The sequence below is a fragment of the Arabidopsis thaliana genome (genome assembly GCF_000001735.4).
Source record: "Arabidopsis thaliana chromosome 1 sequence".
NCBI lineage: Eukaryota > Viridiplantae > Streptophyta > Magnoliopsida > Brassicales > Brassicaceae > Arabidopsis > Arabidopsis thaliana.
The window spans coordinates 25,745,543-25,768,305 of NC_003070.9; the positions used below are offsets into that span (position 1 = coordinate 25,745,543).

The 22,763-nt window shown below is 35.6% G+C and overlaps 7 protein-coding genes, 1 long non-coding RNA gene and 1 other non-coding gene across 17 annotated transcripts; 6 read left to right on the forward strand and 3 right to left on the reverse strand.

The window, feature by feature from the left end:
* Positions 1–1,154: 1,154 nt before the first annotated feature.
* AT1G68570 (Major facilitator superfamily protein) lies at positions 1,155–4,749 on the forward strand (the record flags this gene model as incomplete). Of its 2 annotated transcripts, NM_105528.5 has the most annotated exons (6): positions 1,155–1,371; positions 1,465–1,682; positions 1,824–2,059; positions 2,527–2,850; positions 3,528–4,104; positions 4,236–4,749. In NM_105528.5, the coding sequence occupies 6 exons, from the start codon at positions 1,269–1,271 to the stop codon at positions 4,566–4,568; spliced, it is 1,791 nt and encodes a 596-aa protein (NP_177024.1). In that variant the 3' UTR covers positions 4,569–4,749. The 2 variants fall into 2 exon arrangements, with proteins under 2 accessions (NP_177024.1, NP_001321309.1); NM_001334368.1 differs by lacking the exon at positions 1,155–1,371 and having other exon boundaries at positions 1,452–1,682; positions 4,236–4,733.
* Positions 1,435–2,422, reverse strand: AT1G68568. Of its 3 annotated transcripts, NR_139910.1 has the most exons (2): positions 1,841–2,112; positions 1,435–1,672 (listed from the first exon to the last, which is right to left on the reverse strand). The 3 variants fall into 3 exon arrangements; NR_139911.1 differs by having other exon boundaries at positions 1,660–1,846; NR_139912.1 differs by lacking the exon at positions 1,435–1,672 and having other exon boundaries at positions 2,071–2,422.
* A 1,271-nt stretch (positions 4,750–6,020) lies between the features above and the next one.
* On the reverse strand, positions 6,021–6,340 carry AT1G08997. The gene has a single exon (NR_139537.1). It is a non-coding gene; the product is annotated as an other RNA (long non-coding RNA).
* Positions 6,341–7,081: 741 nt separating this feature from the next.
* AT1G68580 (Agenet and bromo-adjacent homology (BAH) domain-containing protein) lies at positions 7,082–10,571 on the forward strand. 5 transcript variants are annotated; one of them, NM_001334369.1, is made up of 8 exons: positions 7,193–7,576; positions 7,826–7,880; positions 8,002–8,084; positions 8,200–8,322; positions 8,425–9,207; positions 9,278–9,497; positions 9,602–9,699; positions 9,789–10,512. In NM_001334369.1, exons 3-8 carry the CDS (start codon positions 8,040–8,042, stop codon positions 9,804–9,806), a joined length of 1,287 nt encoding a protein of 428 aa, NP_001319349.1. In that variant the 5' UTR covers positions 7,193–7,576; positions 7,826–7,880; positions 8,002–8,039; the 3' UTR covers positions 9,807–10,512. The 5 variants fall into 5 exon arrangements, with proteins under 5 accessions (NP_001321496.1, NP_001321498.1, NP_177025.2 ...); NM_001334370.1 differs by having other exon boundaries at positions 7,082–7,576; positions 9,602–10,534; NM_001334371.1 differs by lacking the exon at positions 7,826–7,880 and having other exon boundaries at positions 7,082–7,576; positions 9,789–10,534.
* A 486-nt stretch (positions 10,572–11,057) lies between these two features.
* On the forward strand, positions 11,058–12,021 carry AT1G68585 (uncharacterized protein). The gene is made up of 3 exons (NM_105530.3): positions 11,058–11,482; positions 11,562–11,643; positions 11,730–12,021. Exons 1-3 carry the CDS (start codon positions 11,369–11,371, stop codon positions 11,882–11,884), a joined length of 351 nt encoding a protein of 116 aa, NP_564933.1. The 5' UTR covers positions 11,058–11,368; the 3' UTR covers positions 11,885–12,021.
* PSRP3/1 (Ribosomal protein PSRP-3/Ycf65) lies at positions 11,862–12,869 on the reverse strand. 2 transcript variants are annotated; one of them, NM_105531.4, is made up of 2 exons: positions 12,403–12,869; positions 11,862–12,326 (listed from the first exon to the last, which is right to left on the reverse strand). In NM_105531.4, the coding sequence occupies exons 1-2, from the start codon at positions 12,625–12,627 to the stop codon at positions 12,051–12,053; spliced, it is 501 nt and encodes a 166-aa protein (NP_564934.1). In that variant the 5' UTR covers positions 12,628–12,869; the 3' UTR covers positions 11,862–12,050. The 2 variants fall into 2 exon arrangements, with proteins under 2 accessions (NP_564934.1, NP_001077793.1); NM_001084324.1 differs by having other exon boundaries at positions 11,864–12,317; positions 12,403–12,690.
* Positions 12,870–14,193: 1,324 nt separating this feature from the next.
* Positions 14,194–17,440, forward strand: AT1G68600 (aluminum activated malate transporter family protein). Its single transcript, NM_105532.5, has 6 exons — positions 14,194–14,711; positions 15,212–15,349; positions 15,429–15,698; positions 15,782–15,918; positions 16,004–16,150; positions 16,622–17,440. Exons 1-6 carry the CDS (start codon positions 14,405–14,407, stop codon positions 17,234–17,236), a joined length of 1,614 nt encoding a protein of 537 aa, NP_564935.1. The 5' UTR covers positions 14,194–14,404; the 3' UTR covers positions 17,237–17,440.
* Positions 17,441–17,916: 476 nt separating this feature from the next.
* PCR11 (PLANT CADMIUM RESISTANCE 11) lies at positions 17,917–18,665 on the forward strand. Its single transcript, NM_105533.2, has one exon. It carries the CDS (start codon positions 18,081–18,083, stop codon positions 18,561–18,563), a length of 483 nt encoding a protein of 160 aa, NP_177028.1. The 5' UTR covers positions 17,917–18,080; the 3' UTR covers positions 18,564–18,665.
* A 1,510-nt stretch (positions 18,666–20,175) lies between these two features.
* AT1G68620 (alpha/beta-Hydrolases superfamily protein) lies at positions 20,176–21,698 on the forward strand. The gene has a single exon (NM_105534.4). The coding sequence runs from the start codon at positions 20,476–20,478 to the stop codon at positions 21,484–21,486; it is 1,011 nt and encodes a 336-aa protein (NP_564936.1). The 5' UTR covers positions 20,176–20,475; the 3' UTR covers positions 21,487–21,698.
* Positions 21,699–22,763: the final 1,065 nt, after the last annotated feature.

The window sequence follows — 22,763 nt, forward strand, 5'->3', positions numbered from 1 at the left end:
GAAAGTCACTGGGTGGCACTAGAGAGTGAGATTGGAGTGCAAAAAGGGAGATACAGTCCCCACATGCATGTGATGTTCATTCGGATGATTCTGATTTCCCAAACTCTCTAGTCACTTGCAAATCCATTTCTGACGCATGCTAAAACGTACTACACGGACTACTTAATTTAAAATCGATAAATCTTTAAAACTATAAAAAATTATTTCTTATTTACGTATAATAACTACACAAACTCACAATATATTATTGATGAGAGTCAATGTTTATCTCAAACAAGTTTAAAACGGGTTGGTTTATAGGGATCGTACCAGAAGTCTAGAACTGATAATTGTACGCTATATTTAGTCAAGATGAATCTTCACATCATTGATAATTGAAAAATTAAATAGCAGTGTTGGTGACTTGACCTGCGAGTAAACCCGGTAACCAAAAGACTTGGGATTGTAATTTTTTTAAAAATTTCTAAATATTGTTAGTTTATTCTTTGGCTAAAGTTTTGTCCCGTACTATGTACGGGCTTAATATTAGTATGTAAATAATTCACAAACAAGCGCACATCGAAGCAAATAATTTATGGAAAATGTGTCTGAACGGTGATGTAAAAACATATACCACCTAACCACCACAAACATGCATCATCCAGATTTATCAGATAATAGTGGACCACTTTTTCATCATAAGACAAACTAGCTCATACTACTAAGTAAATATTTTCCATATATAGTATAATATTCATCTACATTCGATCTTTGGTATCTGAAATTACCAAAAGTAAACCAACCTTTGTGAATCCAAAACCTTTTTCTTGTATATTCAAAGATGTATTGGAATAATGCATATATATCCGACATGTTTACTGAAAACAGACATTCAATAAACCCTTTTTTTTACCTCGGTGAATAATGTTTTGTAGCTTCATCGCCGCATAAATTTTTACCGGAATGGTTGATTGGTAAACTAGGACTAGTATGATGTCGGTTGAAGCATTGTCCCATCTTTCAAAATACCAATTTCGAAGATATGATGAACCGGAATCCAGAAATTCAATCCGGTCCACGTAAACCAAATCTTGTTTAAATTTTTAATTCGTGGCTGGTAATTAATCAGTAGACGTCACTGTCCCGTTCCTTTATACATCTCGTACGGACGAGAGCCACACTATAAATATTGCCCTCCTGGCTAATGCCATTTTCAACACTTACAAGTTTTACAACAAACGTAATATATAAAACATTACTAATTATTACAAGAAACAATCAGAAACATCATGGAGGAGCAAAGCAAGAACAAGATCAGTGAAGAAGAAAAACAACTCCATGGGAGACCAAATCGACCAAAGGGAGGATTAATTACCATGCCCTTCATCTTCGGTATGAAAAAACAAAATATATTCAATATGATTATTATTTGATCTTTTGTGAAAAAATATGAAGTTGATATATAATCTCTAATGATATATTCAGCGAACGAGATATGTGAAAAATTAGCGGTGGTGGGGTTTCACGCAAACATGATAAGTTACTTAACAACACAGCTTCACCTTCCCTTAACCAAAGCAGCCAACACTCTCACAAACTTCGCCGGGACATCGAGTCTTACTCCTCTCCTTGGTGCCTTTATCGCCGACTCTTTCGCCGGCCGATTTTGGACCATCACTTTTGCTTCCATCATCTACCAAATCGTAAGTTTATATACAAATAAATTTAAAACCATTGGAAGAATTTAACCAAGGCTCAGTTTCTTTGGACCAAACTTAGTCTAGTTGTCATTTTCTTGATCATTCTATATTACTAGAAATTTTAAATGGAAGTAAAAAAAACAGGGGATGACGTTGCTTACGATATCGGCAATAATACCAACGCTAAGGCCACCACCATGTAAAGGAGAAGAGGTTTGTGTAGTAGCTGACACAGCACAATTGAGTATACTTTACGTAGCTCTTCTTCTTGGAGCTCTCGGGTCGGGTGGGATCCGACCATGTGTTGTTGCTTTTGGTGCTGATCAGTTCGACGAGTCGGATCCTAATCAAACCACCAAAACTTGGAACTACTTCAACTGGTATTTTTATACGTACCTCTCTACATTTATAAATACATAATTAAAACCCTTTTAATAAGTTTTGCTTTTTTGAAGTGGTTATAAAGGTGTTTAATTATTGAAATAGTACTAGGATGACCTAACATGTTAGAACCATACTACTGTATTTTGTCTTTACCCTAAGAGACTAAATAGCTAACATGACTTTGTAACACAACTATGAGTAAAACAATGTAGCTATTAGCGAATGTAGCCCTTTTTTTTGAAGTGTTTTAAAAGTCTTAAGATCAATATTTATGTGCAAGTGTTTGATGATTACTCGATATTATTCTTCTAATTTTAGGAAAAGAACAAGTTTCTTATAATTAATAAAGTTAAAAATAAATTATTATACAGATAGATATCCTTGATAGTTTTCTAAACTAAAAATAATGTAATACTTATTACAAACCAAAATAATGAATTATGTTGATGGGTTTGCATTATAGGTACTACTTTTGCATGGGTGCAGCAGTTTTACTGGCGGTGACGGTTCTTGTGTGGATCCAAGATAACGTTGGGTGGGGTCTAGGTTTAGGCATTCCGACAGTAGCTATGTTCTTATCCGTTATTGCTTTTGTCGGCGGTTTTCAACTTTACCGTCACTTGGTTCCCGCGGGTAGTCCATTTACCCGCTTGATCCAAGTGGGAGTCGCGGCATTTCGCAAAAGGAAACTGAGGATGGTTTCTGATCCCTCTCTTCTCTATTTTAACGACGAGATTGATGCACCTATCTCCTTAGGTGGTAAACTCACCCACACCAAACACATGAGGTAACTATTCTATTCATGTTCTTCTTGTCTAAGTCCTAATTCATTATCTCTATATAATTCTCGGAATAAATATCAAACTATTTACTACTATAAGATAATGTAAATGTTTTGATTATATATCCAGATAGTCACGAGGAGACGTAGTAGAATCTGAATCTAAAAATGATATTTCTGTCAATAGGACCTGAGACTAAATATCAATATAGTAAACGTAAACAATTGAGTAATCGTACAACAACTTGTCAACTGGGTGAAACCAGACAAATTAAAAGTAAAACTACAAAATACATCCAAAAACTTACATAATAATTGTAATCGGTGGTGATTCATTGTAAAGAAAGGAAATTCCAAAAGCAAGAAGACAACATATCAAAGTTGTCACTTTTTTTTTTTTTTTTGGCATATACTGTATATGCAGAAATAATTGGATTATTGGACCTATTTCGAAAATAGTAAGATTTAGATAATTAATAGTAATATAATGACTGGCCTAATCACTTTTCATTTGTCACTTACTTGTCTTGCTCAATTTGTAAAATATAAAACTAAGAGTAGTTGTAGAGTTTTCATTTATTTTTATTTTCTAAAAGCTAACTATGACTAAACATTTTCACCAAATTAAATTTAAAATGGTTGCACATTTCTTATTATTTGGCAAACTCTGCTCTTCAATGTAGTTTCTTGGACAAGGCGGCAATAGTAACGGAGGAAGACAATTTAAAACCGGGTCAAATCCCAAACCATTGGAGGCTAAGCACAGTCCATCGAGTCGAAGAACTCAAATCCGTCATCCGAATGGGTCCAATCGGAGCATCCGGGATTCTCCTAATCACAGCCTATGCTCAACAAGGAACCTTCTCATTACAACAAGCCAAAACCATGAACCGTCACCTAACAAACTCCTTCCAAATCCCAGCCGGTTCAATGTCCGTCTTCACAACCGTCGCTATGCTTACCACAATCATCTTCTACGACCGCGTCTTCGTCAAAGTCGCTCGCAAATTCACCGGTCTCGAAAGAGGCATCACGTTCCTCCACCGTATGGGAATCGGATTCGTAATCTCGATAATCGCCACGTTAGTTGCCGGATTCGTCGAAGTAAAGCGAAAGAGCGTCGCGATTGAGCACGGTCTCCTCGATAAACCTCACACGATTGTTCCAATCTCGTTTCTTTGGTTGATTCCTCAATATGGTCTCCATGGAGTCGCTGAAGCTTTCATGTCCATCGGACATTTAGAGTTCTTCTACGATCAGGTAATGAAAACATTATACATACTCTGTTATATAAACAGAGAGTTAGTTAAAGAGTCTAACTAACTTTTGTTAACTAACTAACGACTTCTCTAACCGAATAACTAACTATTTAATCATTTCTTTAATGTCAGGCACCGGAGAGTATGAGGAGCACGGCAACGGCGCTTTTTTGGATGGCGATTTCGATCGGAAACTATGTGAGCACTTTGCTGGTGACTTTGGTTCATAAATTCAGTGCTAAACCGGATGGGAGCAATTGGTTACCGGATAACAATTTGAACCGAGGGAGGCTTGAGTATTTTTACTGGTTGATTACTGTGTTACAAGCTGTTAATCTTGTGTATTATCTATGGTGCGCCAAGATTTATACGTATAAACCGGTTCAGGTTCATCATAGCAAGGAAGATAGTAGTCCGGTTAAGGAGGAATTGCAGTTGTCAAATAGGAGTTTAGTTGATGAATGAGTCTTGGCGTTGGATGTGTAATGTAAAATTACTAAATTAGTATAGTTGTAATATGTACTTATCAATCCAATAAATTAGAAAGAATGACTTTGTCCATTGTTGTGGGTGTTCAATATTGATAAACCCACCTCACAATTTTTTTATTTTTTTGATAAACCTATATAATCCGATCGGAATTAAATTAAAACAACATTCGTAAATTCCAAACCAAATTTACTTTGGGTTAATACTAATATATTTGTAAATTGTAATGTTGAAAGAAGTCTGAATCGAAAAATAAAAAGAATCGATCATGAATGTTATTTATATGTTAAAAGTGAAACCAAAACTGTATTTTAAACTGATTTCATATTATATTTGGTTGTCTTTTTTTTGGGGGGCAAATATTTGGTTGTCTTTACTAGGACTATTTTTTCAAAAAAGAATTGAAGATCTATGTTGATTAAGCCATATTAGGCCGAAAATAATATAAATGGGCCAAAAGGCGAATACATTGATGGTGAAACAATCAATCATTGATTTGTCTAAGTGTTGCAGAAAATTTATATTACAAGGCTTCGGTGGCCTTAAGGCCCATTAACTATTACCATGTTGAATATTGAAAAGTTGAAAACATATATATATATAACTTTTTTAACATCATCAATTCTTTATTAATTTAAAATCGATAATACAAATGTATCAATGAGTATACAAATTGAAGCTCTACAAATCATATTGCCGATATTTAAGCTGAACGAAATAAACGAAAAAGTGAAAAACACGTTGCTTTCTGTTGTAGATAAGCCTTACACGCTAACAGATTAATCAATCTCTTATTTTTCTTTACCTCCTTCGTCACCGGTCTATTTTGATCTCCTTGTTGGGCTATCTTCTTTTTTACATAGCACCAAAACTTTTTCTGAAAATCAAAGGGTTGCGATCCATCAGTTACATCGCTAACCACACAAACATTTCCATTACCCGCGTTAGGCGATGGTTCGATATTGGTTGTAAATATCACCCGTGATAGATCCATAATCTCGATTCCTTTGTTGGTATATTTCAATGGCCAGAATTGAAAAGATTTTGTAATTTCTTCATATGACTTCGATAAAAAGCGATTTTATTGGTGTAGTCGATGATTTTTTTATTCCCTCAGAGTAAGATTAACTGCCTCCAAAGCCACCATAACGTACCGGAAAATCTGTTTAACAAGGGATTTTTGGATCCATAAAATCAATCTTTATATCCAAAAAGAACAGTTGGTAGCGTAAAGATTTTCGAGCACAAGAATGAAAAGACGTCATCATCGAACTTTATCCTTGCTTCCATGAGTGAGAGAAAGAGGCCAATACTCGCTGAACATAGATGGAGATGATGTTTAACGATAAGATCTGTCTGAATCTTAATCCTGCCATCATCTAATCCAACATTTGAGTCTCCAAGATCCTAGATTCGGGATTGTAAATCATCTCTCAAAAAGAAATTCATGTCGAAAACGAATCGACGATGTAGATGAGAGTCCATTACAATCAAAGAACAAAGAGACTCACTTAAATAGATATTCAGCGGAAAGGCATCGACACACCACCGAAAAACTCGCCGGATTGTGGTCGGATTGATACTCATCCCAAAGGAGAGGAAGATTATGAAGATTTGAACAAAGAGAGCCAAAGAATTTGTGGAAAACATTGGCCAAATTATTAATGGTTTATAACTAGAACAGGGGAATTGAAACTAGAAAGCAGAAGAGAAACAACCGGCCGACGTCAAGGAAACGATGTCGGCCGGAAACAGTAGAAAACAGAAACGGTTGGTCGGAAAAGAAAGATTTTGGGAACGTCGTCTTATTCAGGTCTTATTTTTTTTTGAAAATTTTAAATGTAAGCAGAACCAGTTTATTCACAACTATAATGATACTATTTGATTGATAACCAACTTTTTGTTATAGTTGAAAACATATTTATCTACCATGTTTTGTCAAGAAATTTAAAATGCATGGATTTTATAACAATGAAGGTAAATAGCTGTAGTGACGTAGTAAAAAGAAACATTCCATTTATATAGATATGATCCATATCCATTATCCAAACTAAAAAGTATACATAAGATATGTCCGAAAATAATTTGTTTCTATTTTTGTGCAATCTTTTCATAAACAAATCGTTCCATTTACCAAATCTGAAACCTTTCCCAAAAATTCGATCAAAGTCAAAAGATAAGAACATATATCATTTCCGTATTTGATTTTCTACCAAGATCCAAAATTTAAAATAAAATACAAACAGATACGGAAATATCTAAAAAAAAGAAAAATTCCAAAAAGACGTGAAAGCACAGCTGGCATTTAAATAGAACAAGTCTTCTAAAATAAATAAAAAACTCCGTAAATCACGCGTTTCAATTTTTATTACACAACTTGTCTTTTGTCTTTTTTTCCGTTATAAAAATTCCAAAATCGTGACGGAAGCAACCCCTCTTAAAGGGTATTATAGTAATATGCCTAACACCGGAGGATAAGAATCGTAATTAACAAAATCATGCTCCTTTCGAATCAATATACGTGGATCCAATCACCACCCTTAATCTTATCCCCAAATTCGAAACCCTAATTAGCTCCCTCCTCTGTTTTTTTTTATATTATTCAAATTCCGCCTCCAAAATCCTCTCTTTCTGCGATTTCTATCACTTCACGCGCATTGAGAGCGAGAGAGAGAGAGACCCAAGCAAGAGCTCAAATTAGGGTTATTTTTCCGATTTGAGAGATCCATTAACAATGGCGTGGTCGTCGGAAACGCCGTCGTATTGCGGCTGGAATGAGCGACATGTGAAGAACACGAAAGAAAAGATGGAGGTTCATTATTATCTCGAGAGGAAAGATGGAATTGCAGATCTAGCTGTTATTGGGAGGTTGAAGAATTCTAAACGCATGTCTTTTAGATACGCTTTGAAGAAGAATCGCTCTGTCTTGAAAAAGCTTAATTCTAAAGATGATGTTGCGCTTTGGCTCGATTCTATTGTTTCTGGTAATTTTTCTTAATCTATCTTTCGAATTCTTCTCTACCCTTTTCTAAATTTTGAATTTTAGATCTGGGTTCGTATCAATTTCTGAAATTTCTGAAAGAATCTGTTTTTTTTTTCTCAACATGATTTGAAGAATTTGATAATTTGATTTTATGGGTGTTTAGTATCATCATGTGCGTTTATCTAAATAAATTGGAAATATTGTTTCTTTGTGTTAGAGATCTTAACTGGTTCCGTTGCACCTTTTGCAGCTAAACCTATTAATGACTTAATTTTGCTGCAGACAGATCCGGTTTCCACCTTTTGGTACTGAGCATGTCTGCACGAATTGATATACTTCAAGTTTTGATTGATTTTCTGATTAGAGATCAATGTTTATTGATGTGTATTGCTGATCTTTTGTTATTGGTTTTGCTTCAATTTTTAGGTGAGATACCTCATGTAGCAGATGTACCAGCTACTGTTATGACTGAAAAAGATGCTGGAGGGTTCAATATGAGCACTTTTATGGTACTGCTTTAAACTAAATCTAAGTGCTATTTTTTTTGTTTTGATTTGGAATATAGAGGTGTTTCTTGTTAGATAATGAAAAATATTAATCGGTTTCTGTTTTGGTTCTTTTCAGAATAGGAAATTTCAGGAGCCTATTCAGCAGATCAAAACGTTCTCTTGGATGGGTTTTTCTTGGACTTGCAGGAAACGGCGTAAGCATTATCAGTCTTATCTCCGGAATGGTGTCAGAATATCTGTGAGTTTATTCTTATGTTTTAATTGAAGTAAGCTGGTGTGATTTGCTATTACTTTTCCTTGTGTTAAAGCTGACCTTTCTGTTTTCATAAATTAATTGTAGGTGAATGATTTTGTGTATGTTTTAGCGGAGCAACATAAGAGACTTGTTGCATATATAGAAGACCTTTATGAGGATTCTAAAGGCAAGAAGATGGTTGTGGTACGATGGTTTCACAAAACTGAGGAGGTTGGTTCTGTTTTATCTGATGATGATAATGACAGAGAGATATTTTTTTCTCTTAATCGGCAAGATATCAGTATTGAGTGCATAGATTACTTGGCTACTGTCCTTAGTCCTCAGCATTATGAGAAATTTCTTAAGGTGCCGATGCATGTTCAGACAGTAGCTTTCTTCTGCCAGAAATTATATGGAGATGATGGTTTAAAGCCGTATGACATTACACAACTAGAAGGTTACTGGAGACAAGAAATGCTTAGATACTTGAATGTATCTATTTTAAAATCATTTGAAGGTGCTCAAGCCCCTGGTACTGACCCAGGATTAAAAGCTCCATTGGTTGGTTGTGTTGGGATTAGATCAAGGAAAAGACGCCGTCCTAGTCCTGTTGGTACTTTGAATGTATCATACGCAGGTGACATGAAAGGTGACTGCAAATCTAGTCCAGATTCTGTTTTGGCTGTTACAGATGCTTCTATATTCAAGGGTGACGAAGATGGTTCTTCCCATCACATTAAAAAGGGTTCACTTATTGAAGTTCTTTCTGAAGATAGTGGCATCAGAGGTTGTTGGTTTAAGGCTCTGGTATTAAAGAAACACAAAGATAAGGTTAAGGTCCAGTACCAAGATATTCAGGATGCAGACGATGAATCTAAAAAGCTAGAGGTACACATTTTAAAACCCTTGCTTTGGTTTCGTACCTACTGCCCAGTTTGATAACATGTTTTTGTTGCAGGAATGGATTTTGACATCTCGGGTTGCTGCTGGTGATCATCTGGGGGATCTTAGAATCAAAGGACGGAAAGTAGTAAGACCAATGCTGAAGCCCAGCAAAGAAAATGATGTATGTGTCATCGGGGTTGGTATGCCTGTGGATGTGTGGTGGTGTGATGGATGGTGGGAAGGGATCGTGGTGCAGGAAGTTTCTGAAGAGAAATTTGAAGTTTACTTGCCAGGTGAGTTAAGACACCTCTGAATGCAAATTTTTATTGCAGTTGAAGATCTATCTATATACTATTTTGTGTGACTAATTATTGTTGTTTTGGCTGTTTTCTCTCAGGCGAAAAGAAAATGTCTGCTTTCCATCGTAATGACCTCAGACAATCTCGGGAATGGTTGGATGATGAGTGGCTAAACATAAGATCAAGATCTGATATTGTGAGTTCTGTCCTATCTTTGACGAAGAAAAAAGAGATGGAGGTGAAACATGATGAGAAGTCGTCTGATGTTGGTGTTTGTAATGGTAGGATGTCACCAAAGACTGAGGCTAAACGCACCATCTCTCTTCCAGTAGCTACAACCAAAAAGTCACTACCTAAGCGACCAATTCCAGATCTTCTAAAAGATGTCCTAGTCACTTCTGACTTAAAGTGGAAAAAATCATCGAGGAAGCGGAATCGAGTTGTCAGTTGCTGTCCACACGATCCTAGCTTGAATGATGGTTTCTCTAGTGAAAGATCTTTGGATTGTGAGAACTGTAAGTTCATGGAAGATACTTTTGGCTCTTCAGATGGACAGCATTTGACAGGTCTATTAATGTCGAGATGATCATCAGCTTGGACCTAGTTACTTTTCTTCTTGTGAGGTACATATTACCCTGATGGGCATCTGCTCAATGCGATTTTGGGTTTTAAGATTACTGGTAACTCGCAAGCTTTCTTGGGATGGATTATAGGATTAGCTCGTAATGGCATCCAAATTCGTTTGTGTACTTATGTTGTGACAGTAGGGCATAGTGCTTTAATTCAATCAGCAAAATTTTGGATGCAGTAGAAGTAGGTAATAATAACATTACCTCGCTAGTGTTTTAGGCTTAATCAGTGTTTTTCTCTTAGAATTAAGTTATCATTTTACTCTCTTTAGCATAGAGATGATTCGTTTTCTTTTTGGTCTGGTGGGATCTTTCTTTTCATGTAACCTATGTAACATTAAATAAAATTATCTTGTTACCTTGATCTCAACTTCATTGTCTATATGATACGTACCTTTCTTACTTGTTGAATGTTATGAATAGCTTCTGCATAATTTGATACTCGAAGTTGAGGACACTTGATTATCTTAATGGCACGTAAGTTAAGTATGTCCATGTCCATGTGCCCATAGGGTTTTGTTTTGTGCAGCATTCCAAAGGGGACCAACAAATAAAATTGATGCTCTTTGGTTGTTAGTTGTAACTAGCTGGTAACAATTGATGTTTTCTGGAATCGTCCAACAAGTTTTGTTATCCATAGTAAGAGCGCTTGTTATAAACCACTAACAGTGATGAAAGTTGAGTGTCTTATCTTACACCATTTTAAACTTTTACCTATTATCATCTCTTGTTGTGCTATAGATGATTGGCTTACCAAAAGGTAGGGTAAGGTGAAAAAGGTAAGCTATTTAAATTCGTTTAAGACCAAGTCAGAATCCTCCAACTTGAATGATTTTGGTGGGGTTGCATTTTGGTGAGTGAAGCATCTTTTTCAAACAATGTAGAGGAAATAAAGAGGAGCCAAAAGAACTTGACTTTCTTACTCAGATTAATGGACACTAAGTCATGGATCCAAAGCATATATTATATCTCTATTGTGTGTTAACATGTCTCTTGAGTCTCTAAACTTAGTTTTCTCCAAAGATTAAAGCAAAAGCAAAGATGGGCTTCCTCTGTCACTAGTTTTGCTAACTCATCCTTTTCGGATAGCGACACTCTTCGTTTCCCACTCTTGGTTTGGTGGTTTCTTTAGGATTCTAGATTTTTGTTTTACTTATCTTTCCTTGTACAAGAGACTGTTTCTATAGGATTCTTCATTTCCTGTTTTATCTATCTTCTCTGTGCAACGAGAGTGTCATGGCTACTCTGTCTCAAATCGTCGAGGAGGAACTTGAACCATCACTAAGAAGCAAGCTTTCAAGAACAAGTGAAACCAGTCTCGCTTCTGTCGCATCGTTATCCATGCCACTTGTTCGTTACTCTCTTAACACTTTTGTCTTAGAATGATTCAACTCTGTGGATTCTTTTAATTGATCTTGTGTGTTATCAGATTCAGGAGATTGTTCTATCAGCAGACATCAGATGTAGTGACTGCCAAGAGAAAGTCGCCGACATAATGGCGAGGATGATCGGTGAGTATATAGCTTACTTACTTCCGAGATGAGACACTTTTTTGTTCTTTCCTCTCACGCTTGTTTCCTCTGTTTTCTTGGAGCAGAAACATATTCAATATTGGTGAGTGTGTTGGAGAAGAAAGTGACACTAACGTGTACATATTCCGGTGACCGGAGAGTCTCTAAATCCTATGGTGAAGCTCTTCTCTGCAAAATCTCAACCATCAAGCGTTTGATATGTCCTTCAAGGAAACAATAACTCAGAGTTGCTTGATGTTTGCTTTTATTATCATTTTCTCTTTCCAATAAAATGAATCTTTTATGTCGAATGTGATTGGATATTGTTTAGATAAACAAAAAACTCTCAATAGCAATAATAATCATAGACAAAGTGAATTCTTGAAATGCAGAAATCAAAAAAGAGATTATTGAGAAGTTAAATTGCCGCCACTTTGTTGCCAGAGATTGATGATATCAGTGGCTTGGTTTAGAAGAATGATCATCTTCTTCTGAGAGATCCATGGTTTAGCTTCAAGAGTAGACTTAAGCTCTTCCCAAGCATCTTTCCTAGGCCAGAAGAAGTAAGGACTAAGTGGGATTGTGCCATGTCCAGGTACATGTTGGTCCAATCCTAATCCTATGTTCTTCTCCATCCACACAAACTTGAGTACCACTCTTGATTTCTCATCTGGCTTCACCACCTAACACAAACAACAAAGATTTGTGGGTTTTGTAACACAAGAGACAAGAAGATGAAGAAGAATATGTTGTTTTTACCTTTATTGTTTGTTGTGGAGTGTTGTCGGAAGTATCAATTCCGGTGACTGTTTCAGCGGTGAGTGTCTCTGGAGCTGCTAGAGTTATGATTTTCCGTTTTACAGAGATGGGTTTGGTTGTTTGGGTATGGAACAATGGAGGAGAAGCAGTGATGGAGAGTTTTGGATGTTGAGAGATGAAAGAAGAGCAGAGGGAAGTAGAAGAGAGTGCCATTGATGACATCATTTTTGTGTTTTCTCAGAGAACAATGGAGATTTTGTGAGAATATGGATAAGGAAGATATGGTCACATTTTTGGGTGGAGTTTCAAAGTAGTTTGACTATCAAATTTATGGGCTTTGTTGACTTGGCCCATCATTAAATGGGTCAAGAATACAGAGTTTATTATAAGCCCATGAATACAAACCTGAAGCTTTGAGAAGTAGACTTTTAAAAATACAGACTCTGTTTCAAGTATTTTCGAGGGACTAATTCAAAGATCTCAACATATAAGTATTAATCATATCATATTTAATTCGAATGACATTTGACAGCCACAAGTATTTATACAAAAATTAAAAACCTCATCTTTGTTTAGTGTTCATGATTTGATCAAAGTCAATAAATTTTTTTGTGTGAAATAAATTTTTGTATTAATCAAAACACAATTTTTAACAAAATATAATTATCGATATTGTACGCTGCAAGATGTCCTCAATTTGTTTTATTTATTTATCAAAAACAAATAATTGTTGAGAAAGTGGCCTTTACATTATATATGTCACATGATTCTTTTTACATTATGTCACATGATTCATCTTAAAAAATCGTCTTCTTTATTTTCACAGGTTTGCTGAGGCCAAAGAAGAGTCTTTCTTTGGACTTGAAGTAGCACTGGATAGATGAGATGAGAAAGCCTTTAAGGAGAAAGACACCATGATGGTCATTCATGAACATCATTCGATGAGTATATATAGTAAAAGTTTGAAATACTTCTTACATCGTAGTTATTATATAATGTGCACACGATATTTTTTATTTTCAGCATACAATAATTGGATAAAACAATCAAACTCACCCAAAATACATAAATAATTGTTGTTTCTCAAAAAAAAGTAGGAAAAATCTCATGTGAGGGTGGGTACACTGTGTAGGGTAGGGCTTGGCTTTTGAGCATAGTTAGGAAGTAGTAAGATGCGATGCGGTAGTAAGTAGGAGTTTCAAAATGTCACATTCACACAAGTCACGACCATGAAACTTGTCGTCTCTTTGATACTTGCAACTTCTCCAAAACTGTGGGTCTGTAATTCAATTATTAGAGTCTTGAACTTGAAGAGACTTTAAGATATGTGTGTAAATTTGTTCACCGTCACATTATTGGTCCATTTACATTACACACGTCCACTATAGTTAATTCTCAGGTTGTTTATCCATAGATATCTGTTGTTATTTCTGCGACACTTTTACTGGTCACAATGAATTATGTTGATGTTTAGATTCAACAAAAAAACTTACTAAATCGGGTAACTATGAAAAAATATTATGTAGCTGAGCCAAAAAGGTAAAGTCTACAGTTTAAGAAACATTAACACATTGAACAGAAATTAAGAAATAATATAATTCTATTTTTAATTTTTTTACTGAATAACTAATAGTCACAAAAAATCATATTACGGCCTTACCGGTCCATTTATGCATTACTGGTCCACAAATGTAAATTCTCACGTTTTAAATTCCATCTGTTTCAAAAAATTTGGACACTTTTGGTGGTTAATATGTTAATGATTAGATTTCAACCAAAAACATCAAAGTTATAAATCGGACAATTATTAAAATTTGTAATGTAGATGCACCAAATTGTAAATTTTTTAAAAAAACTTGATTATTTAGAGATGATGAATCGAAGGCATGCATTAATTGCGTAGTACAAAACAAATCTTGATAAATAGATAAATAAACATCTTTCTATTCGTAAGGACGACAAGAATCTCTCAGGTTCTGTAGAATTGTCAGAATCATTTCTAATGGGAGGTAAAATGGGATCAGTACCGGAGCAAAACACAGAGAAGCTTCTCTGGCAGTCAAGCGACGTCGCTGATAGCCGTGACTCCAAGTTCCGGTGTTGCTCGTGGAGGGCTCTCTACGAGGCTCCGGCGAAGTTGTACGCGCTGGGACATTCTGATCGTAGGAAACTTTACTTCTCCATCAAGATGGGAATTGCTTTGGCACTCTGTTCTTTCGTCATCTTTCTCAAAGAGCCGCTTCAAGATGCTAGTAAATTCGCAGTTTGGGCGATTCTCACCGTCGTTCTCATTTTCGAGTATTACGTCGGTATTGATTCTTAACTCATAGCCTAGTTTATGATCCTTTGATTGGATCTTTGAGTTTTGTTTTTATGTTTTGTTGGAATCTTGAACTCAAGACACTTGCGCATGTGAAGCAAATCTAGTAAAGATTCTTTTAATCCTAAGACTGTTCCTTTTTTTGGATTCCATCTTTCATTTTGATGGGTTCGGATTTACTTATTGAGTTACATTTTACTGTATTATTCACATTTTCAGACCAACTCTTATACTTTCTTTGCTTGTTTGTTACTTGGATTGAATATTTTTCACTGTTTTCGAGTTTTCTGTTTATGGAATCCATTTGATGGAACTAAAGACATCAATTGGTTGATTGTATAATCCATCTTTTTGTATAAGTGGATTCAAAGATTTTTTCTATTTTCTCTGTTCAGATTTACTTATTGACTTTGCATTTTACTGTTTTATTTACATTTTCAGATCAATTATTCTCATACTTATTGAGTCACTCTTATGTTCAATTTTCAGGAGCAACTTTGGTTAAAGGATTCAATAGAGCATTAGGCACAATGTTAGCTGGAGGACTTGCTCTCGGCGTCGCGCAGCTCTCTGTTTTAGCAGGAGAGTTTGAAGAAGTCATCATCGTAATCTGCATATTCCTTGCAGGTTTGCAACATTTATATCGCCACAATTTCATTACACACAATGAGGATACTAACATTTAATTTTTCTTTGTCTATGTCAGGTTTTGGTGCTAGTTATTTGAAACTATACGCGTCCATGAAACCATACGAATACGCATTCAGAGTGTTCAAGTTGACATATTGTATCGTTCTTGTTTCCGGGAACAACTCAAGAGACTTCTTAAGCACTGCTTATTACAGGATTTTGCTTATTGGTCTTGGTGCAACCATTTGTTTGCTTGTGAATGTATTTTTATTTCCGATATGGGCCGGAGAAGATCTCCATAAACTGGTGGCTAAAAACTTCAAGAATGTTGCAAATTCCCTAGAAGGTTAGATAAAACATAATCTGTTATAACATGGTTAGCTTATTATTTCAATGTCCCTTATTTCAGGTTTTTGTATTTATCCTTAGGATGTGTTAATGGTTACTTGCAATGTGTCGAATACGAGAGAATACCGTCGAAGATACTCACGTACCAAGCTTCAGATGATCCATTATACAGCGGGTACAGATCCGCTGTTCAATCTACAAGCCAAGAAGATTCTTTGGTATGTTTTACGCATCGTGGAGACACATCTTTAAAATCCGGATTATGGTGATACCTATAGCATTAAAAGAGCTCTGTTTTCGCAGCTTGATTTCGCTATATGGGAGCCTCCACATGGACCTTACAAAACGTTTAACCATCCTTGGAAAAACTATGTCAAACTTAGTGGTGCAGTGAGGCATTGCGCGTTCACAGTCATGGCAATGCATGGATGCATTCTTTCAGAAATACAGGTTCCTTGTTAAACTAATTCATTAAACAATTTGTTTTGTGTTATTAGTTATTACTCTGCTCCATTTTGCTACTAAGGTGAATGATTAATAGAAGAGTATACATAACTCGTTGAGTGTGTATCGTCATAAATGTCTAGCATGTGAAGAAAAGAAAAGATGATGGCACATGAATTGAATAACCGGGGGAAAAAATGTCTAATCCGTTTTGTTATAGGTGTCATAACTGTTATAGCATACATGTGTGAAGAAATCTAAAAGTTGTAATTGTAGGCCCTTTTCAAAAACATATTAATGAAAAGGTACTTAATGAGATAAAATAGCTTTTAGGTCCTCATATTTAGTTTTCTAAAATAAATTTAGCTCTTTATATATATCAGGTTTTCAGCATTATAAAAAGTTGATGTACTTGGCTTGTAAGTTACTATGTTAGATATAATGGTTCAATTATTGTTTGGTGAAATGTTATGGCAGGCATCTCCAGAGAAAAGACATGTTTTCAGTAACGAGCTTCGGAGAGTTGGTAATGAAGGAGCAAAAGTATTACGTTTGTTTGGAGAAAAAGTAGAGAAAATGGAGAAGCTAAGCCTAAGCCTAGGAGAGATTCTGAAAGACGTTCAACGTGCAGCTGAGGCACTACAAATGAAAATAGATAGTAAATCATATCTTCTTGTCAACTCAGAAAGCTGGGCAGCTATTAAAGAGCAAGCTGAAGCGGAAGAAGCTCGAGAAAACGACCAAGAAGCCAAAGACGACGAGACCAAAGTGATCAAATCCTTAAGCCAGATTTGGGATACTAACAACAACAACAACCATCAGAGTAATGATCAATCTCAGCATTGGATGTCAACAGAGAGTATGATGTTAAAGAACCGAGAGATGTGGCCAAGTATGTCCTTCATTGATGGTACTGTGGTGAATGAGATAGAATGTAAAGTATACGAAAGTGCGAGTTCGTTGTCTCTGGCTACGTTCGCTTCCCTTCTGATTGAGTTTGTTGCAAGGCTGCAAAACATTGTCAATGCTTTTGAGGAGCTTAGCACAAAAGCTGGTTTCAAAGATGCTGTTGATCAGATTCCTAAGGTTTGAATGTGTGTGAAAGAAGTGATTCGGAAGTGATACAACGTTAAATATTATGAACATGGTGTAATAAGTAATTTGTAAGCAAATTTACTAAAACAAACGTAAGTTACATTATTCTTTTGTTTTATGTATATTTGTTTAAATCATTTTGATTGTGAAAGCAAAAAAAGTTACGTATAAATATCTCTGAATCACATGTTTAGAGGAACGTCTTTAATCAGTTTTTACTTGCTGATAAAAGTATTTTTTCATAATTAGGTTTATAGTTTTTTATAAAACAAAATTCCAAATATTAGGGAATCTTTTTTTTTTTGTCATCTGAATTTTGTATAAAAACCGATTGTTACAAACAGAGGCCTTGCACATAAAGCATAGACAAATATTAGGGAATCTAGATTTTCAATTTATTTTACCAATTCTATGAGTTTTTAGCAAAAGCATTTCCAATGTTTTTTTTTGTTTTTGTTTCTAACCAATAAAGTACAATCTATACTACTAAATTACCATTCAAGTTTTTCAAAAAACTAAAAATCTACACCACTAATCAAAAATCAAAAGAAAAAAAACGAAAAAAAAAGAAGCCACTTCAAATACTACAAACACTAATGCCTATTTGCAGTAAATAAATGATTCGGTTTGTATCTTATGCAAATTTGTGTTTAAAATAACAAAAAGGCAGTAAAAGAACAAAAGCAAAACTAAACGAGGCGTCCCTACGTGCTTCCTTGCAGTTTCTGACGGTTAATTCATGAAAAGGTACCATAACACTACAATAATTATAAATATGTAATCAAAAACAGAATCACAAGAAAATAAACATCGTTTCTTAAAAGTTCAAACAGATCACACCATGAACCTTTCCTCTAACGACCAACCAAGCCAAGGCCGTATCAAGGCCAAGGATTGGTCGACTGATTTGTGTGAATGTTGGATGGACATAAACTCATGCTGCTTGACTTGTTGGTGCCCTTGTGTTGCCTTTGGACGCATCGCGGAGGTTGTAGACAGAGGTTCCACATCGTGTGGTGTGAGCGGAGCGATGTACATGATCATATTCATGTTGACCGGGTATGGAGGAAGCAGTCTCTACTCTTGCTTTTACCGAACCAAACTTAGAGCCCAATACAATCTCAAGGAGAGACCTTGTTGTGACTGTTGTGTCCACTTTTGTTGCGAGCCATGCGCTCTTTGTCAAGAGTATAGGCAACTTCAACACAACCGCGATTTGGACTTGGTCATCGGGTGGCATGGGAATATGGAACGACATGCACGACTTGCTGCCTCTACACCTTCGGCTCCTCCACTTCAAGCACCCATGTCTAGATTGGTTTAACAATGAGTTACATATATCTCGATAAACTATGCATATCTATTTTAGTTGTTTTGATATCGTACGTGATGTAATTTGTATTCCTTTACATTTGTCACTCATCTGGTGTATTGAATATTTCGGATTAATTATTAATATTCTCTTCGTGTGTGTCAAATGTGGTGTAGCTTTCTCATTATTCTTTTTTTTTTTTCTTTCAGAATCTCTCAAAGTTAAAGGACAAAAGGAGCCATATGGGAATTATTCTTTAATTTCTTTAAAATTCTAATTTAAGTATATTCATTCAAATACAGTATTTGAGATTAACCTTAACACAAAAAGAAAAAAGAAAAAAAAAGAGATTAACCTTAACAATAATTCATCTACTCTATTTTTGGGGAACATTACTTATGTATGGAAACAAGCGAAAAAGACCAACAAATTTTATGTTTTTGAAGTGTGTGAAGAATGATCTCATCACAGCACAAAAAAAGAAAGAGCAACTTCTCACAAAATAATTTTTTTTTTTTAAAAAGAAATGATTGCAACCATGTAGAATGGTAAAACCGAATGTTGTAATCTCAACCATTCCGCTATGTTACCAATTAGAAGAGTTTAGAACTTTGCTATGACAAATTGTGTAGTGTGCTAAATGAAGCAGACCAGAAGTAAAGTCTATGTGATAATTGTGTTTGAAACTTTATACACCTATGTGCCACAAAATCAAACTCACCAAACATGAAAATGGGCTTTGTCTCACTTTTTCAACACTATCATCCTCTTATAATACATTATATATCCCACCTAAGCTCCCTCCTACTTGCCCACTCTTTGATTGGCTTAACACAGAAATCACCAATCAACTTTCACTACCCATACTTCAATCAACTTTTCATTATAACTTTACCAAATGACAATTAATTTCTCTTGCATGCATTTATTACTATTTTACCAAATTTTGCTTCTAAGCTCTTTACAACATTACCATATTCCCATATGATTTTCGTTACACAAAAATCTCGCATTAACATCAAAGCCTTGTTAAAGAACAACCACGTAATGAAGGTCACTAATATATATTAATGATGTACATTCAACTACTAAAACTATTACTAATAGTCTAGCTAATACACACAAACATGTTGAAATGTTTCCTTACGTTATAAATAAAAAGAGATTGGTGCATGAACAATGAAAAACAATAGTGGGCAATGCATCTTTTTGATTAGTGCATTTTGACAAAACCTTTCACAACCAATCCCATACTTCGTCTGACTCTATGCCGTTGAAAAGTTGGAGACTATCACCCACCACCACAATATTTGATGTCCACGTGCCACTTTCAGCTTTCCAATATATATTACTATAATACGATTTGGTGAATGGAAAGTTCAAGAGAATTAATAATATCACTACAGTCCATCGACTAGCTCACAACGAAATAGTCACGTTGAATTTTGCCTCCCACGCTCATTGGATAAGAACAACCCTTTTAAAGTCTTATTCACACGTTTCTATTATATCAGCAGTGACGTGACGACAATATATTCTAAACTTAAAGTTTAGAGAGTTAGATACAAGAAAAAAAATAGAGATCATTGAATTTTCTATAGTTGTGACTAGATGTCTAGATCTTCTGGAACTTGAATACCTCGAATCGTCAAATTGTTGAATTGAAGAAAATCACGTGGGCATCTACGGTCCTAGACATTAATCTCAGTAGCCCACAAATTTAGTTTAATTTCAATTATTGATAGTATTTTGATGAAAAAGTATGGTTGGGAACATTTTCGACCTTACCAGTCTCTATCACCCTCCATTATACATCCTCCTATATAAGAAATCTCCAAACACATCAGTCTCCTAAACTCTTAAAAAAAGCTCTCTTTGTGGATCACGAAACTATACACAAATTCACACATAAAATTTAGAAAATATGGGAGGCACAAAATTGACCCATGTGACCACCACTAACCCTAATAACTCCAACATTCATGGACCAGTCGTAGACGAAGTAGAAGGCCTTATTAAAGTTTACAAAGATGGCCACGTGGAACGATCCCAGCTCTTGCCATGTGTTGATCCCTCACTACCCCTCGAGCTCGGCGTGACTTGCTCCGATGTTGTTATAGACAAGTTGACCAACGTATGGGCACGTCTCTATGTCCCGATGACCACGACCAAGTCGTCGGTCTCTAAGCTCCCTTTGATTGTTTACTTCCACGGTGGAGGATTCTGCGTCGGCTCGGCTTCTTGGTTGTGTTACCACGAGTTCTTGGCTAGATTGTCCGCTCGCTCGCGGTGCTTGGTTATGTCTGTAAATTACCGTCTAGCCCCAGAGAACCCTCTTCCAGCAGCTTACGAAGATGGGGTCAATGCCATTCTTTGGCTCAACAAAGCAAGAAACGATAACTTGTGGGCCAAGCAATGTGACTTTGGCAGAATATTCTTGGCAGGAGATAGCGCTGGAGGCAACATCGCGCAGCAAGTCGCGGCAAGATTAGCATCCCCCGAAGATCTAGCACTGAAGATAGAAGGAACCATCCTGATCCAACCTTTCTACAGCGGAGAGGAGCGTACGGAGAGTGAGAGGCGCGTGGGGAACGACAAAACAGCGGTGCTGACACTGGCGTCGTCCGACGCATGGTGGAGGATGTCTTTGCCACGTGGTGCAAACAGAGAGCATCCTTATTGTAAACCTGTGAAGATGATCATCAAGTCGTCGACGGTGACAAGGACGCTGGTGTGCGTGGCCGAGATGGATCTGCTCATGGACAGCAACATGGAGATGTGCGATGGTAATGAGGACGTGATCAAGCGCGTGTTGCACAAAGGCGTTGGTCACGCGTTTCATATTCTCGGAAAGTCTCAGCTTGCTCACACCACAACTCTGGAGATGTTGTGCCAGATCGACGCTTTTATCCACCACTACGATCCCTTAAATTAGTTCTGTATTAGTATATATTATTTTTCATTGTAGCTCATAGTATATGTTTGTATCTTAAGTACCAAAAAGGTTTTTGTGTTGTATATAATATAGTTACTATACTCTTTAGGGATTCCTACAAGATGTAAGTTTTAGGAATTCATATGCTTATCGGTTATAGATCATCTAGTCATTTAAAAAATCATCATCAGATCAATAAATAATTCGTTTACAAAAAGTTATCTTTTAGTATAAATTATAAAATTCGAATTGGTTTGATTAACTTTTAATAGACCTTCAACACATAAATAATTAACCTTTTTTTATAGAGCGTGCATGTTGTTGGATATGGGCCATATCCCATATAGGTGCATGGCTTGGATTGATGAATCTGGACAACTATTTTTAGGTTCAAGCAAAAAATAATATTATTAAGATTTGAGATCAAAGTTTTTTTGTTGAAAGGTTGAGATTTGAGATTGAAGTTGTAAGAATGTTACTACTATCAACTAAAATAATATCTTAGAATGAATCAGACAATTCTAGTGGCGGACAAATTGTAGACAAAAGCCTAGTTCTTGTGGTTCGTTTTGAAGGCAACCTCACTTTCTTGTTCTTTCTCCATTTTTTATTATTATACAAATCAGCATTATTATACATTCGTGACTTTTGGAAAACCAGCATTATCAATGTAAGACACTAACATTGACCATTTTTTTTCTGCCATTTTTTCTCTTGGAAATAATGGAAATGTTGAAAACATGTTGTGGACAAATGCATATATAACACCATTTTTTGTTTAGGATTTATGGTTAAAGATTAACTAGGTGTTATGGGTTAGGAATTTTGATTATCGAATGCACTAAACCATAATTTCTCGAAAGCCATCAATAGGCTTGGTCTAGTGAAGGTTCTCTTTCATTTCTCAATTTACACAACATGTGTTTGGGGTTAAACCACTATCCTGGACAATAATGTCTCACCACTGATCAAATCCTATTTCTACTTCCCCCCAATTCTAAGTTTTTTTTTTCTAATTTTTTCTAGAAGTAAATACTTTTTCTACAACCTTGTAGAAGCGTAATAATTGATATTCCACAAATGACAAATCTTAAGAGATTCAACTTCTGTCTTGTCAAAATCCCATGATTTAACTTCTGTCTGGTCAACTAAATACATCTACAATTTATATAATGTAGATAAAAAAAATTTGGGGGTATAATATGGTCAAACTATCTATCCAACAAACGGTTTTCTATTTTTGTATATTAACAACAGCTAGTTTCATATAATTACAC

Bases quoted from the DNA above. Each gene is read 5' to 3' on its own strand.
- AT1G68580 (NM_105529.4), top strand. From the start codon at position 7,327: ATGGCGTGGTCGTCGGAAACGCCGTCGTATTGCGGCTGGAATGAGCGA. The intron at 9,208-9,277 runs GTACACATTTTA...TTTTTGTTGCAG, and splicing joins ATGAATCTAAAAAGCTAGAG to GAATGGATTTTGACATCTCG. The intron at 9,498-9,601 runs GTGAGTTAAGAC...GTTTTCTCTCAG, and splicing joins ATTTGAAGTTTACTTGCCAG to GCGAAAAGAAAATGTCTGCT.
- AT1G68620 (NM_105534.4), top strand. From the start codon at position 20,476: ATGGGAGGCACAAAATTGACCCATGTGACCACCACTAACCCTAATAAC.
- PSRP3/1 (NM_105531.4), bottom strand. From the start codon at position 12,627: ATGATGTCATCAATGGCACTCTCTTCTACTTCCCTCTGCTCTTCTTTC. The intron at 12,327-12,402 runs GTAAAAACAACA...TGTTTGTGTTAG, and splicing joins CTCCACAACAAACAATAAAG to GTGGTGAAGCCAGATGAGAA.
- AT1G68585 (NM_105530.3), top strand. From the start codon at position 11,369: ATGGCTACTCTGTCTCAAATCGTCGAGGAGGAACTTGAACCATCACTA. The intron at 11,483-11,561 runs GTTCGTTACTCT...GTGTGTTATCAG, and splicing joins CATCGTTATCCATGCCACTT to ATTCAGGAGATTGTTCTATC. The intron at 11,644-11,729 runs GTGAGTATATAG...TTCTTGGAGCAG, and splicing joins CATAATGGCGAGGATGATCG to AAACATATTCAATATTGGTG.
- AT1G68600 (NM_105532.5), top strand. From the start codon at position 14,405: ATGGGAGGTAAAATGGGATCAGTACCGGAGCAAAACACAGAGAAGCTT. The intron at 15,350-15,428 runs GTTTGCAACATT...TGTCTATGTCAG, and splicing joins AATCTGCATATTCCTTGCAG to GTTTTGGTGCTAGTTATTTG. The intron at 15,699-15,781 runs GTTAGATAAAAC...ATTTATCCTTAG, and splicing joins TGTTGCAAATTCCCTAGAAG to GATGTGTTAATGGTTACTTG.
- PCR11 (NM_105533.2), top strand. From the start codon at position 18,081: ATGAACCTTTCCTCTAACGACCAACCAAGCCAAGGCCGTATCAAGGCC.